The sequence below is a fragment of the Pezoporus wallicus genome, unplaced genomic scaffold, assembly GCF_028554395.1.
Source record: "Pezoporus wallicus isolate ANWC-B61680 ecotype Strahan unplaced genomic scaffold, APGP_CSIRO_Pwel_v1 contig_227, whole genome shotgun sequence".
In the NCBI taxonomy this organism is placed as follows: domain Eukaryota; kingdom Metazoa; phylum Chordata; class Aves; order Psittaciformes; family Psittacidae; genus Pezoporus; species Pezoporus wallicus.
This window is the reverse complement of record NW_026635704.1, coordinates 4,978,158-4,994,926: the sequence shown is the minus strand read 5'-3', so window position 1 is coordinate 4,994,926 and position 16,769 is coordinate 4,978,158. Positions and strand designations below refer to the sequence as shown.

General features: G+C 38.5%; 1 protein-coding gene across 12 annotated transcripts in view; it reads left to right on the top strand.

The window, feature by feature from the left end:
• Nucleotides 1-16,769, top strand: part of PTPRM (protein tyrosine phosphatase receptor type M) — a 471,112-nt gene that overhangs the window by 443,180 nt on the left and 11,163 nt on the right. For all 12 annotated transcript variants that reach the window (XM_057397502.1, XM_057397501.1, XM_057397499.1 and 9 more), the window contains 6 exons: nucleotides 6,537-6,653; nucleotides 11,266-11,420; nucleotides 11,730-11,865; nucleotides 12,458-12,607; nucleotides 13,071-13,244; nucleotides 15,591-15,722. In XM_057397502.1, coding sequence (XP_057253485.1) covers nucleotides 6,537-6,653; nucleotides 11,266-11,420; nucleotides 11,730-11,865; nucleotides 12,458-12,607; nucleotides 13,071-13,244; nucleotides 15,591-15,722 — 864 coding nt within the window. The remainder of the gene's footprint in view (nucleotides 1-6,536; nucleotides 6,654-11,265; nucleotides 11,421-11,729; nucleotides 11,866-12,457; nucleotides 12,608-13,070; nucleotides 13,245-15,590; nucleotides 15,723-16,769) is intronic.

The following is a 16,769-nucleotide window of genomic DNA, read 5'->3' as shown; positions in this document are numbered from 1 at the left end:
AAAATTGGCAGTTCTGCAGCAAAGAAAAGGAAGGACTCTGCAGTCGTTTAATAAAGTTGTCCCCTGATTAGCAACGTTATCATCATCAAACACGACATCAATTTACAAATGCTCAGAAGTGTCCCATGTCACTCAAAGCAGACATAGTTGCAGTCCTTAGTGTTTTGATGCATTCTTGTTGCCAGCAAAAGCTATGTTTCAAAGAATTCTAATCAACAGAGATTAGTGTCTTAATGCTCACTAATCCAATTGAGATAATTCACTTTGAGGAATAAATAAAAGAGGTTTAAGGATACACAAATGCATTGACCCCCTTCTTGCATTAGCCATTGAAGTACTGCAAGTGTAAGTGCAGTTTGCAAAGAGGGCTTCAAGTTCTTCTTTGAAATGTTGGGGCTAGCAAAATGGCTTCATCACTCAAGTCTCCTCACCTCAGCAGTCTCATTAATCTCTCAGTCTTTCCCTATAGCAAAAAATATCCTGGAGGCACTGGCAGAGTTTTACCTTACCCAGTAGAGTAACATGTAGAGCTTTCAAACCTAACATCAGATGATCAGGTTTAGAGCCAGAAGGCAACCTGATAACTAATGTAATGATTCTGCTCTTGGAACAGAGCTGTTCGCTCGATGCAGGCACATTAGGTCCTCAAAGCACAGGATCTAAGCAATATGCCCATACTTTCACAGTTGTGTAAGGGATTAAGACAAGCTTTGAGGAGCTCCAGCTAATCCTGTAACTATCCTTCACCTTTGCATGGAACCATTCTTCTTATCATTTCTGTGCTCAGCCTTTCTTTCTCCAGGGCTTGACTAAGGTGAGTAATTTACAGCCTATTTTAGTGTCCAGTGGGAAACCAAACTGCCTAAACATAAGAAATAAAATAGAGGTAATCCATATTCTTCTGTTGGTATTAGCAATGGAGGCAGGAACACTACAACAGCTTTACCTTGGGTTAGCTTTACCCTAAAGCAATTCCTGTAGACTTAATTCGGTTTTATGGCCAAAGGAACGCCACACAATGGGTTTGGCCCATCAGCTTAATTTCATCTAACCCAAGCCACTGGGTTGGTGGCATGCTACCAGTATACCGTATTCTTAAGAAAAAAACATCATGCTCATTCCCTCAGAAAGCAGAGTGCGTGGCTACAACTGGAACATCCAGAAAACCAGCTATTCTGGCCAGAAATTGAATGAGAGTGTATCCACTAAGCAACCTATGATTGCGCTGCTGGGGCAACATGGGGCAGGAAAAGGTGAAGAATTATGTCAACTCTGAGTTGTCACTGGAAGAAGTTAGACTGAGCTAGTAAAATTCATGGAGACATCTCTCCCCCTCTGGGAGTTGTGAACAATATGAAGACTTCTGGCTGCCTTTATACAGATCCATTCATCTAATGGTGACAAACAGTATCTTAAATGTCGTATTTCTCTTCCGTACCTCCTTTAGAAAACTGTAAAAATGAGGTATGAATCAATTAACTGATTTGCTCAAAAGCAAACAAAGAAAATGAAAAAAAATTAAAGACTTTTTTATCATCTGTCAAAGGTTATTTTATAACTTATAAAATGTTCTTAAATCACAGTACATTTTTTATTTGAAAAGTATTTAAATAAAAATAGTTTCAATTATTGGATGTCCTTTTACTTCAAGTTAGCCAAATAAAAGTATATGATGTTATCCTAGCTACATCTGTGAAATCTGTTAAAAATTTTCACTGGTGAGCTTGGTTGGCTATTTCATTTTATATCGTAGAGGTTTCACTTCAAAATTTATGTCTGACTTATCGTCATTACTTAGTTCAGGATTAATTTTAAATTAGAATGTATAATACTGCTCTTCACTAACCACAATCCATGCAGTGCGTAGCAAGTTATATCACCTTTTAGATAAGAATATTTCAGAATCAAAGGGAATTGGAAACTTTGAATAATACGTGTTATTTAAACTGTTCTGTACGAACTGCAAAGTATATTTCACAGCCAGCTCACATATTAATTCTGTAATATTCCTCCTATTCCAAACCTCTAAGTAAATGAATTACTGTCTTGGCTTTCATACTGCCTTTAGCTGGATGTGTCACATTGCCAAATGGCTAAATACACAGCTTCGGAAGTCACAATTTGTGTTCATTAGCTGTCCATTGCTTACACTGTTTGTTATATTTAGAAGTAGGAACAACTTTCCACATTCATTTCTAATTCTTAGTTTCTCACATTAGACTATTTTGCTGGGGGATGAAGCTAGGGGGTGGAAGTAGATAATCATATTCTCCAAATTCCTACAATTATTGGTGAAATAAACATGTTTGGAACAACTGGACAGTGTACCTTGGGATGAATAGATTAAACGAGAGCATTTTCATTATGTCTCTGGCAATCACCCTTTCATCTCATCTTGTGATGAACATCTGTATTTTTTGGCACGTTGTTAGGATATAAATGTGGGGTGTATCTGAACAAACTCTCAATTATAGTTCTGCTCAGATGAGATTTCAAAATTATGTTTCCTACTTTGTGGATGATATTTACTGTTATGGTAGCAACTGCCTGAAAAAAAAACACAAAACCCTAATGCATTTAATATTCAGTTCTGGATTCATGTATCAATTATTTAGCTAAACCTTCTGTTAGTAGTTTTTTTTGTAAAACATGTACCAAATGTTTATAAAAAAGGGAAGAGATTCGTCAAGTTACAGTAGCTAGAGCTGTGCTAGAAAGAAAAAATGAACATATGTTACCAGCAGTGTTTCTCATATTTGATGAGTAAAACCATATTCTATTTTGTTGCAATTGTCTTTCCTTGTGCAAATAAAGGCCCTGATCCAATAAACATTTATAAGTATGATTTTGATTTTCACTATTTAATCTACTTGTGTCTTTAAAACACCTTAGCATTTATTTTAGAGGTCCTGGGGGAGATGGGAGACTGGTCTTGAAGCATTTACTTAACTTTTGGCTCATGAGGAGTCCACAGAGTTCCTACGTCTAGAGCTCAGCACATGCAGCAGTGTTGCAGAACAAGAGTCAAAAGCAGGAAAAAAGCATGAATTAAAAAAAAAAAAAAAAAGAAGTTTATCCCACACCCCCCACCACCACCACCCCCCACCCTCCCAGTGAGTGAATCATTTAGTGTTGGTCTGTGGCTCTGACTGCGGCTCTGGGATCATTGTCTGGCATCATTCTGACGGCTGATAAAGCCCCTCATTCCACTTGGGAGGGTTTCCAGGAAATTGTGTTGTCATGGATCCTTCTGCTCAGCTCCAATCTGCTCCGTGCCCAAAATCCCCTGTGCAGCAGAGTAAGAAATCTCCAGTGAGCATGAGCTGCATGAGGCACAAAAGGCTTTAACTTCTGTGCAACATTCCCCAATGCTTCCCTGATTATTCCGCTGGATCATCTTAAATAAGGTTTAAAAAAAGAATGGAAACACATCCGACAGTTGAGACATAAGAAGATGGTACTGTGCACTTCTAAATTGGTCTTTCCAGATGTCCCTAGTTCTTAGTCATAATACAGACTGTCTAGACTTACCAAGTTAGAAACAGGCATGTTTTCCTTCAAGCCCAAGCAATTTAATTCAACCAGGTTTCTTCTTTCTTTACCCCTGATTGTTTATTTTACCAAACTTAGAGCTGTTTTGAGGATGGTAGGCACCTAGCAGAAAGAAACAAAGCTAAAGTTAGCAACAAAGAGACATGTTAATCAGTAGTGCTGTGGCTAGGATCACTGCTGCAACTGCTCCCTTCCTACGTGCATTGACTGACTTCATGTGGTTCAGGTTCCACCTATGGAAAGGATGAATGAACAGGCAGGAAAAGAGAATCACCTCCAGAGATGGGGTTGTCAGTGTGCTGCTCCAGTCTAGAGATAGTGTGAATTCCCTTATTCTGCATGGAGAGTCAAGAAATTATCTTAGCCATAGGTAGGAAAACTCTGAGAGTTCCCAGCAATGACGATAAAAGGGTCAATTTGCTAGTCTAAGGGATTTGAACAAAATGAATTTTCTGGATTATTTTAACAACACAGGCAAAACAATAAGCATTCAATGTTTTTCTCTTAGCTCCTATCAGAGGACTTTTGGAAATACATCCAAAGATAAGATGGGAATAAATATCAAGCAGATGCAACAGTAGATAGCAGCACCAACTACCAAACTGCTTGCAGCAACATTTAATGCTTTTAAAATGTTTGTTCACTGCTAACAGCTGATAGATACACTTTAGAGATGAATACGCATTTGCCAGAGATCCTGTCATTTAGGTACCCTGGGACTGGCCCTTGACTTGGCCCTTGGCTGGTGGAAACCTTCTCATCCACACTGACCCCCTGTCAGCTTGCTGGCTGGTGAGCATGGCTGGGGAGATAAATCTTGCCACCCTTGCCCCTGTTACAGGAGTGCTAAGCACTGTGAGAGCTATTCAGGGTTCCAGCTCCAAGCCTTTCACTATGCAAGGGAGCTGTATAACCTGCCAGTTGTCCTAAAAACATGCTTATTTACCAGATGAAATGTGAAGATAAAGAATTTTTCTTTGTCAGTACTAATGCAGTTACTAGGTCTGAAGACAAATTTAGAGAAATAAATAAAAACCTGCTTATAGATACCTGAACTTCAGCTCTGCTCTAGGAGCTTTCCATCAGCTGTGTAAGCAGGAATAAGCTGTTAGGATGCTTATATAATTTTGTGGCTGGGAGCCAGGGCTTACAACTAGGCTACTTTTTTTTCCTCTGAAGAGGATCCTGGTGTCGGACTGTGTTTTTCTAGCCCTTCAACTCAGTTCTATTCAGATTTAAATTTAGCCTGCTAAACCCAGAGAAAGGGAAAGGGCTACTGACCCTGCCTGGAAAAACCTTTTATTTTATCAGCTCATGTTACTACTTTGATGTGTCAAGACCTCTGTTCTGTCCAGGCAGTAAAGAGGGGTTGTACATGATTTTCAGCTATGTCACTTGAAACAAATTTTGAAGGAAAGTATTTTCTCCTGCCTGATAGGACAACTTTTTACTCTCTGTGTAATCCTTTATAAACTGAATCTGGAGTTTGTTTAAATATATCATTGGAATCATGCATTACAGTTTTCACTGTACGCTTACACACACATTCACCAGTTCTACCCTTTGCTCAGAACTAGACATGATAATAGTCCTAATATTTTGGCATGAAAATAGGTTTGTGAAATATTCTACATATTGTGAAGTTTAATTTTTTTATTTTCCTATCAGTTTTCCATTGAATATTTTAAGTGTTGGGGTTTTTTACCCAACCCATTTAAGTGTATATTTAAGTAAACCACTAGATTTGCATATATTAAAATATCCATTTGAAGTTTTCCCTTTGGTGAGGGAAAGAGAAAAAGGGAGACCATTCCATGCATCAGATGCGTAACAGATGTTACTCCCAGCACATAGTGCACTACTGGATGATGGCCAGATGCAGTGGTGATAGCATAGCTATTACCATGATAGAGCAGAATAAAAGAGATATAGAAATAATGTGTTACGTTCCCTGCCCACCGTCTTGTCCACCTAAATGGGAAGGAGAAGAAAGTTCTTAAGTCTGTCAGCTATCTACATCATCATATACAGAGCCCACAAACACCTACTTTACAAATAACAGAATAATAGTGTGTGTTTAAATGCATGAAATGGTGTAAAGTCTGTCCCATCTAGACCACATCAGGGCGCAGAAAATCTGAAACACAGTTCACAAAACCCACCTTCTTTCTGTCTTCATATCCCAGGATGAATCTGCCAAAAGAGCAGAGCTCCAGAAGCTTACTGAAATGAGTAGGAGGGAAAGGGGAATTCAAATTCACCTAACTTTAGCCATCAAGAAGCTGAACACCTAGGCAAAGGCAGTCATCTGAACTCTTTTTGTAGTTAACAAAAATAAAGGCACCTTTAGGAGGCATTAATGCTACTCCTCTTGGTTTGAGCTAAGTGAGATGAGTCCTATCCATAGTGTTTGGGGTCATCTAGTGAATTGATGTTAAAGCTCAGACATAAAACACATCTCTCGACTTCAAGTGTTGAGTTTTGCCATTTGACCTCTCATCAGTTCCTTTGCAAAGTTAATCTGACAAAACATACTTTCCTAACAGTAGAGAAGATCCTTCCTGTCTGAAAAACACATTTTCATTTTTTAAGATAGGAAGATATTTTTGAGATGAGTCACCAAGTAGAGGTTGGGGGAAAAGCCTTCTGGTGGTAGTTGTCCCTCTGGGCACACCCTGCGTTGGAAAGCACAGGAAATGAGCAGATAGTCTTGAGTTGTGCAGGGTATAAATATCCCTTGTGCTCCATACAAATTTGCCTTACTTCACCAACCGCAAGACAAATCTCACCTGCAACTCTGAAAGCTGTCTTAAAAACAGAAGAGGCAATGTCCCTTAAACATTAATCATTTCCACATGCAGAAAATGTGACTGATTTGCACCTGATTGAATTTTAAAACCAAAATCATTTCACAGAAAACAGAATAGATTCAGCATGAACCTTCTAAAATAAATGACCCTTAATTTCTTTTGTATTTTTTAAAGGTCAAGTGCTGCAAATACTGGCCAGATGACACAGAGATATATAAAGACATTAAAGTTACCCTAATAGAAACAGAGCTCCTGGCTGAATATGTGATTCGAACATTTGCAGTAGAAAAGGTAAGTTTCTAAATTCAGTTTTCTTAAATACAGTGGTATCTGCCTAAGTTACTTACATACAAATTCAACATGGGAAAGTTAAATCTTTTGACTGATAGCCCAGTTTCATAGCTATTTTTTGCGTATACAACTACCGCCCTCTTATGGTAAACATTTTTCTTTCAATGCATCAACTTTTCTGTGCTTTCCATCACTGTTGGCCCCTGCCTGAGTTAGAAAAAGTGATGTTCCTTGCCTGGGAGAAATCGAAGCCTCCCTACCAGCAATCAATTGAGAAACACATTCGTGTTGTTTTCCCATCTTATGTTCCCTACAATCATTTCTGTCAGTACCGGGGGCCGCATGCGCCATTATTTAGAGGTCCATGGTGGAGAATACTATTATTATCTGTTGGGACAGTGTGTTCCTGGTCTGCAGTGACAAAGCTGTAACTGACTAATTTTCTTCTCAATGCAATTTCACTTTTCATGTGGAATCATTTTCATATGGAGAATTCAAATCAGCACGTTGTATTATTGATAGTTAGAGTAATGACATTAATTTGTTCTGTGCTTACTAGATCTTATAGCTCTCCCAGAAGAGCTAACAACATGCAATTAACAAATAAGGTACTTACTGAAAGCAAGAACAAGCAGGGTCAGTCAGTGCTGAAGTGTGTTGTGCATTTTGTGTCAATTCATGGCGTTTACTCAGACTTCATCAAATGACGGAAATGTTTCAATTGTATGTATCAAGACTCATTTGCGCTTCAGAACAACAAGGAAAGAGCTGCTTTGGAAGACTTCATATTCCTGATGGAACACTGAAGTGGTGTTCTCTCAGTATCACATTAGATTTTCAACTAATTAGCTAAGAAAAAAACTCCTTTTGATTTAAGTGCAGTACCTATGATATACTGGTTCTGTCAAATGGTGAAATAGTATTCAGTTGCAGGTTTGAAGAACATAATTTTTAGCATCAAAGAATCCTACACCCAGGTAGGTGAAGCTGCCAAAAAGAGACAACCCAACAGGGTCTCTGAACATACATCCATAGTAACAAAGGAACTGGGGGGGGGGGGGTGTCCTGTTTTATTCTTCAATCTAATACTAAAATATGCATCAATGCAGCAACCTGAGGGTAATGATAATAGAATTATGTGGTTTGAATGAACAGAAATATTGTATCATGTTTACCACTATACATACTGTACATCAAATTCATTCAAGCCTGTTGTTTCTGTGCATTTAGATATTTTTAATAAACAGCTGAGAAACGGTGGCTACACTTTGAAGTAGATGAAACATTGGTTGGTTTCTATTCTGCAGATTTTAAGCCCATTCTTTGATGTTAGCTTTTCGCTCCTTAACTGGGACTGGAAAAAAAAAGACCCAGAGTATTTTACAGTTAAGCATAACCAAACTGTCTTGAATAAGTGCATTAGAACAGACAGAGATAAAAGGCACTAAACATTTTATTTCTTAAAAAAAAAATCTCCATCTGAAAAGATTTCATTTAGACACTGCTTTTTAGTAGTTGGTAGTTTTTCAGTAAGCCTCTAAAAGCAGCATCAGTGTAGTTTAAGTGAAGTGCTGTTGTTTTTACTTCATTTTCCATATTTTTTACCTCTTACAATGGTACTGGAAGGTCAAGTCTCTACATCTCTTCCACCATAATTCTCCTAAATTTATGTTTCTGATCTACTGGGACTTACACTTTTCAGCCTAAGACAAGCTGAATGATGCAACAGAGTGTACCCTAACCAAATCTGCAGATAATACTAAGTGAAAGATGGCGTTGAAACACTGAAGATTGGAGCCTCAGTTCCTTTGGACTTGAAGATTTGGCCAACAAAACCTTTAGTGATTCAACAAGGGAAAACACTAAGTTCTGTGCCTTTGGTGGACTAGCCCCATGTGTCAGTACAGGCTGGGAAATCCAAGATTATTAAGAACATAGGACATAAAAGCTGAAAGGGAGATTAAAAGAACTGGCCTTTTTCAGTGTGGTAGAGATGAGGAGGAGGGGTAAGGAAGATCTAATTTCATCTGCAACTACTTCAAAGGCATTTAGAAAATCAGGGGCACCAAATTCATCTCCTCATTCTTCTCAATGGTAGTAAATAGCAAAACAAGTGTCAACAGCCAAGAAGTTGCATCATGGAAGGCTTGCAATGGAAAACTCCTTCAGGAGTGTAGTGCAGTGCTGGAGCAGGTTACCCAGAAAAAGTTGTGGAATCTCCACAACTCGTGATTTTTGGAGGTCATCAAGGCTTAGCTAGGCAGATCTCATGTTGGTCATAGACCTGCTCTGAGTGTGAGGTTGGATTATTGACCTCCAGAAGTCCCTTTTGAACATCTTTTCTATTTGTGGATGAACATGTCATGCCTACTCCTCAGGCACAATTTAGAAGTTGATTTGTTTGGACAGAAATTGTTCACTTTTTTTTTTTAAATGGCTATTTGGTAATTATAGAGGAGTAGGGGGATAATGCTAAGAAAATTGAACCCAAAATTACACTCTGATTCTGAAGGCCACTTCCTAGATGCACTTCATGTTGTGCACATAAGCAGTTCCTTTGGAGCAGTTCCTTTACAGTGCAACAGTTAACTTAGATGAATTACTCAGATAGTTGGATTCAGCAGCACCGTAAGTATTTGTAGCATTTATTAACATCCTAGGGTTTGTTAGCACTGTATACCACTTTTTGTTTGTTTCAGCTGAAAGAAAAAGTAAAAAATACAGTCTCCAAGCTGAGCATATGCTTTTATGATTCATGCAGTTGTGTTGCTATTTTGGATCTCAAAACCAGCAGGCAAGCTACAGACATGAAAATCATTCTTTTGTAGGCATAATAAGCAAACTTATTTTAAAAGGACCCTATATGCCATACCTTTTCTAAGTAACTGGGTGTTGCCAACAATAGACAAAAATGCAGTCAGCATGACAGACATTTTCAAAACTAAGGCGCAAGATATATAGGACATATCCTGCGTACAGCTGGGCACATTATTTTAGAGGGGCAGTTTGCTTTTTGTAAATCACTTGAAAATCGAGTCTGTGTACAGCATGAAGAATTTGTGTGGGGTACTCATTTCAGTCCTCAGTTTGTATAGTCATAACATTGCTTTTTTGCATGGGATCTTTGTTGCTTGGGGAATTGTGGGCAGTTGTTACGAGCAATATGAAAGTGTTTGGGACATGGATACCCCACCTACGCACAGTTATTTATGGAGTTGGAGGCCTTGCTTTCAGTAACAAAAAGACATTTTAAGTAACACACTCTGAAATCCCCAGAGTACAGAGACCAAATTGTATTTGAATGTGTTCGCTAGACTGTCTTAAAATGCAAATTACTTTTTCGTGTTCCTGAGTTTCAATATGTTTTAAAATTGGGTTTTAGAGCATAAGGTCATTTCTGTTGCAAGGGTGTGATCTCAATCCACATCAGTGTCGCATCTACTGTTCATCTTCTCCCTTGCCTGCCTTTTTGTATCACAGTTTCTAAGGGAGATGTGTATTCCTCTAAGCAGATACCCAGATTCCACAGACCCACAGCCTGAGCTATCAGAGCATCGGGACTCCAAGATAAGTCATGCCCGCTCCAGTCATGTAGCATGGCCAGAATTTCACAACCATTGAAAATCCTGGACTCTTTTAGCTTGCATAGTAGCAATAAATTAGGATGTTTATATTGCTTCATTATGCAGAGAGAATTAGACCTTTTATATGCAAACAAGCTCAAGACAGGTAATACATCTTTAAGAAGAAAACCTGTAAACCACCAGTTATTAATAGCACTGACATTTAGTCCACTCTCAACATGATATGTCATAATTTTGCTGTTTGCATATGAGGTATGTATGATGGACTCTGGTCTGTGGCCTTCTACTGAGAATAAAATACTGGCAGTTACATTTTTAGACAGGGAAGAGGAAATACAAGCATTAAGAAAACGAAATTTAGCATACACGTCTCTAATATTCAGACTGCTCCAGAAAGCCATATGGGAAATTACTTAATCAGCTTTTCAATTACCTGTCTCACCATATCCACGTCCTTCTAGACAGTGGCAAATCACTTGAAGGGTGAGCATGTGGAGGGCTACAAACACAGACACTATGATTGGAGGATTTCTTCCTATTCTGCTATTTCTTTCAGACCAATGAAGGAGACAAATGGTAAGGAGAATTAGGCTGAAGCTATACTTCCTTGAAGTCAGCAGCAAAACTCCCATGGAGAGCAGTGGGGAAAAATGTCATCTCTGCTGTATGCTCATGGCCTTGCTGCTGACCTGTTCTGTGAACATGGCTTGCATCTTAAGGCCACAGTTTTCAAAGCAGCCTAATGCTTAAATGTAGAGACAGAGATCTATCTTGTTGCTTAAAGTTTCTAAGCAGTCTAGTGCTAAATTACTCATTTTTGTTGTAAGGCTTTGAAACCAGTTGATATGTAACCTTTGAACTTGCTCTTCTGCTTTGAGAAAGCTCTCCAACAGTCTGTACAGATTGTATTGGTAGGGGGTGGATGCTTTTCAGCAAGGCTCAGGCCTTTGAAGTTACATTCTTACAGAGTCACTCATCCAGTTTCTTTCACATTCCAATTTGTTTTTCAACCCTTGTCTTTTCAACAGAGAGGTGCTCATGAGATTCGAGAAATTCGGCAGTTTCACTTCACTGGCTGGCCAGACCACGGTGTACCATACCATGCGACAGGCCTGCTGGGATTTGTACGGCAGGTCAAATCCAAGAGCCCACCAAACGCTGGCCCTCTGGTTGTTCACTGCAGGTAGGTAGAACAGAAATCCCTCCATCGTATTGTTCACTAAACTCCAGACGTACTTTTTGCTTCTTCTGTACTGTGTAATCCCCACACAGGTTGCTGAAGCCCTGAAGCCACTGGAGCTCTACGCAAAATAACTTAATACCTAAAATATAAACAAGAATGGAAAAACTGAGTCTGAAATCCTGCAAATGCCCAAATGCAAGGCTCAATTTCAGTAATCATCCCACTGATCAAGTACCTGCAATATGAATCTTTACACTTTTAACTTTCCAGTACACTGCTGAACATTAACTGTGCTCTTCTTTACTTTAGTGCGGGTGCTGGCAGAACTGGATGCTTCATTGTTATTGACATCATGCTAGATATGGCAGAAAGAGAAGGTGTTGTAGACATATACAATTGCGTGAGAGAGCTTCGATCTCGAAGAGTTAACATGGTGCAGACTGAGGTATTGTTAATCAACTGGAATAGTACCTTATGCTTTGCAAGGAAAAGTATTCTTCTGGCCCATAAAACTAGAGCCCCTTTGTGGTTGGCACCACCCAGAACATAGTTTATTCAATCATACGCAGAAGAAAAATCCACACACAAACCTGAAGAGCCGCTTCCAAATAAGTGCATGGTTATGCCACACTTAAGGCTCACAATGGTGGGGTTTTTTAAAAAAAAAGAAAAATCATGAGTGTTTTCTTTCTCAGAAGGATTCATTCTGGGGTACATCTTGTTGAGTCCTAGTTATGTGGTAGCACCTACAGAGCTGTGCAGAGGAATGGAGAAACCAGAAACATTCTTAATTTTATTATGGAGTTTTACTGCACTTCTGTTTGTACTTAAAACTAGCTTGAGTCAATCCTTCTATATTAATTTCTAAGTGAGTGGAATAAAGTTTTATGAACTGCTGTTGTTCCTTCTGGTCTTGCTTCCATGCTGCTAAAGTCAGAGAGGATTAGAGGCAACCATAATAGTTGCTACTGTTTATTTACCAAAATACTGTTATCATATGCACTCCATGTCAGTAAGTGTTTGAATTGCTTTACCAGGAACAGTATGTATTCATCCACGATGCTATCCTGGAAGCCTGTCTTTGTGGGGACACATCTATACCAGCTTCTCAAGTTAGGTCTGCTTACTATGAAATGAATAAACTGGATCCTCAAACTAACTCCAGCCAAATCAAAGAGGAATTTAGGGTAAGTTAAGTTGTGGCTAGCATTACCTAGAAGCTCTGCAATTCAGGTATACTAAAGACTTCTGCTTAAGTGCTTGCTTACGAATTTTGGTCTAGGCCTGGGAGGGAAAGACTGCAAAAAAGGGAAAATAACATGTCACTAATTGCTTTTGAATTATGCTAAATCATAAAATAATGCAATGAAGAAGTAGTAAAACCTTCTTTCTATTCAAGGGATGTCAGATCCTTCCAGTGTTGTTTCTTCAGAAAGCAGGTTATTCTGCAGCTGTCTTTGAGGTTATTTTTCAGATCTGTACGCTTCCAGGATTTTTTGGTTCTAAACCCTGCTGACTGTGATGTGTTTTCATTTCTTTGCATATTGATTCCCACAAAACTGAATGCTGAGATGATCTATTCTTAAATATTTTGGGATGCTTTCACTGCTGTGTTAATTTTTCGGTTGTATTGTTTACTCTTTTTGAAAGACTTTAAATATGGTGACTCCGACACTGCGTGTAGAAGACTGCAGCATAGCACTTTTACCACGAAATCATGAAAAGAATCGCTGTATGGATGTTCTGCCTCCAGACAGATGCCTGCCTTTCCTCATAACGATAGATGGGGAGAGCAGTAACTACATTAATGCTGCACTGATGGATGTAAGTCTCTACTACATCATTAATAATAAAAAGGGAATAAGCAGCCCTCCAAACTGAGCAATGCCAGAAAGTGGAGTCAGCGCAAGAAAGCTGAAATCTTTCTAGCTTGTTTTCCAAAAACATGGCACAAAATCTTTAAACTCCCAAGCACATTTAGGATCCCACATAAGTTACGTCATAGCCAAGGTTCAAAGCCATGCTCAGAGAGCAAATCAGGGAGTTTTGATAAATTATATGTGTCTGGATTTCTCCCTAGTGCTTGAATTTTTAACCATCTGGCCTAGGAAAAATAGAGTTACCTATTAAGATACTAAGGCAGTTAAGTAGGATAATAAGGTTTGCAGCAATATTTCAGTTCCCTTTGTTTCTAATTTAAACAGTAATTAACAAAAAAAATTATTGTCTGTCAGCACAAGATAGTACAGAAGCCATTACTTCAATCTTTCGATTTATTTCTGTTTGAATGAATGATTCCTCTTCATGTGTGTGTGGATTGTTTTTTCTAATGCATCTATGGTAATTCTAATCCTGCTAATAGAATATCAGTAAAAAGACACTTAAACTGCCTTTACAGTCTGTAGATATTTATAGCCTATCTTTGACAATTTAGAGTTATAGTAATTATGGTTGTCAAACACATAAACAACAAGAAACCTGAGGTTAGCAAAGAATGAATACATTGTAAATGGCCTTTTTGAAAAGTGAAGCTAGAGTAATAACAGTTTATAGCAGTTTTTTCATTTCTTTCCTTCCAAGTTCTCCAAGCATTTTCCTAAAATAAGCCTAAGTTCAAAACACTCCTCTGAAAAGGTAGCTGTATTATCTTTGTGTTTATCTATGCAGAGAAAGTGAGAACAAAAGCTGAAGCAACCTCTCTAGGTTCTCACGGTAGGTCAACAACATTTCATATTAGAACGGAGCTCCCTTGATCTGCAATTTTTCAACTTTGCCATTACATTGTCTTCTTTCCTGGAGAGTTCAGTACTGTTTTGTTCTGTAAATTAAGTACTGCTCAGAAAGAGCAGTGCCTCAATACTTGCTTTGAAAGTGCTTCCCTTCTTCACTATTGACACAATGAGCTGCATCTAAAAGTGTGTCTTGGCACAAGGCTCTGAGGGAGAAGGTGGTTTGGTTTTCTTTCCACCTGAAGCACCCTAGCAAGGCTCCTGCAATGTGTCTGCACTGACAAACAGAAGCAGACATTTGTCCCTCTCTCTAAAAACTCAGCACTCCTTCTCCAGCAGGCAAAATGATGCATTTCACCTTCAGTTGCATCAGCTGAGATGTTCACCTCATGTAAGCCTTTAAAGCACACTTCAAGCAAAAGGGGTAGCACGCATAATTTTCATTATTCAGTATCAGAATGAATTTGAGAATGGTTTGCCCTAAAAAAAAACTGCTGGGGCTTCTAACTAAGGAAGTGATGGAGAGCCCTTCAAGCATCTGTCATCTGCATGCAACTTCCAGCAAGAAAAGACCTGTAAGATAGAAAGCAGCTGACCAATATACCAGCAGCATCGATACCTGCTGGTTGCAGTTTGCTGAAACTAAAACAAAGAACTGAAATCTTGCATGTCTTCATCTGTACCCCAAAACACATTGAGTTAATTTTCTGTGGTATCTACAGTGACTGTCTCTGAAAGAAGGACGCAAATAGCTGATGAGATTTTACCTCTGGTAAATATTTCAGTCCCAGGCATGTGAAGGCTTCCCTTCCTTCCTTAACGAAAGCAACAGTAACCCCTCCAACAATTAGCCCAATACAGCCACGCTGGCCTTCAACACTCAGGAGAATGTAAGTGAAAATGCTAGTATGAGATCCACAATGGAACAGTTTCACCAAACACCTCAATCAACGACATAGTCTGGTACTAAAGAAAACAAAGAGCACTGAAACTTATCCCCTGGGTACCTTCATGGCTGTCAGAGAAGAATTTCAACAGTATTTCTGAAAAATAACTAGATATTTCCTTTCACAGGCATCTTTCAAATTAACAGCTAAGTGCAGACTGCCAAGATTAATCAGTCCATTAACAGCTCAAAATAAAACTGCTGCTCAGATCTTTGTAGGAGTTGCATTGGAGGCAAAAACTTATGATTATTTTACTCTGTGCCTGTGGCATAAAATGAATTTCAGAAATAAAACATCTGCAGAAGTTGTATTCTGCCCAAATACAATTTATTAACTTTGAAGCATAGAAAATCTCAGGAAAGAGCTGAAAACAATGCATTAATTACATAGAAAATAGAAATAATGCTTTCAGTCCCAAAGTTTTGGGGCTATGATGGGATAAATGGGTTTTTACCTCTTACCATTCCTCTCACTAACTCGATGTTTCTTTGCAGAGCTACAAGCAACCGTCAGCTTTTATAGTTACACAGCATCCCTTACCAAATACTGTCAAAGATTTCTGGAGACTGGTCCTAGATTATCACTGCACTTCACTCGTTATGCTTAATGATGTGGATCCTGCACAAGTAAGTCAAGAAAACTGGTCCATTCAAAAGAAGAGTGCTAGTGCCTTGGCATTTCAGAGCAGCTTTAGGATGTAGTTAGTTTTATAAAACAATATTAAATACTAACACACTAAAAAGTTGATTCGTAGCTTCTGGATACATACAGGGAAAGAGGAATAAATCAGACAATCAGCAACTTCTCTACCAAAATGTTAATGCACACACACATAAGTGCATGTACCCATCATTTATTCTGATAAGTGAACATGCTTTGGGAAGAGCTGTTAAAAAACAAAAATGATGGTTGTGGAATTTTGACCCAAGTCTGAAGCACTCTAACAATAGCCAACCATTGTAAACAGAAGCCAATTCATTAGCCCATCTGAAACAGGTCAATGACCTTGGTCTGCTTACCAGGAGATATGTATTCCCAGTGTAAAAATCTGTTATGTTTGGCATAAAATTATATTGTTAGCAGGGAAATAGGAACTAAACAAGACTGGGGACTGAACATCCTTCAGAAGAGAAAACAGGGCAATGAAATGTATGGGGGGATGTAATTACCTTACAAAAGAGTTGTGCATGCTGTACATGTTCTTTAGAAAATTGAAAAACCGTACCTACTGGTTTGGCAATTTAATCACTAGCATTAATCACAGAGAGTCCTAGAGCCTGGCTCACAACTGTGCAATTCCAAGTTCTTACACAAATATAATTTCCTTGGTTCCAACAAACTGCACCAACCATCTGCTGGAATAACACAGTGGTAATCTGGATTCTTAATATGTAAATATTTGCTAATTATTGGTTTAAGAGCAATTGTTATTTTTTTATAGCAGACCACATGTCTTTTTTATTCTTGACATGATCAAGAATCTTTTTAGCTTTGTTGATTATTGCATACGCTTAGAAAAATGTTTCCTCTTGCTTCTTTTTAACATGAAGAATTTGTTTTTAAAACACAGTAATCTTCCATTTTGTCTTTCAAAGGAATATGTAAGAATTCCACACACTATTTTAAAGACCGAATTTCTGATTCCAAGCCCTTAATTCTCTACAGGGAAAAAA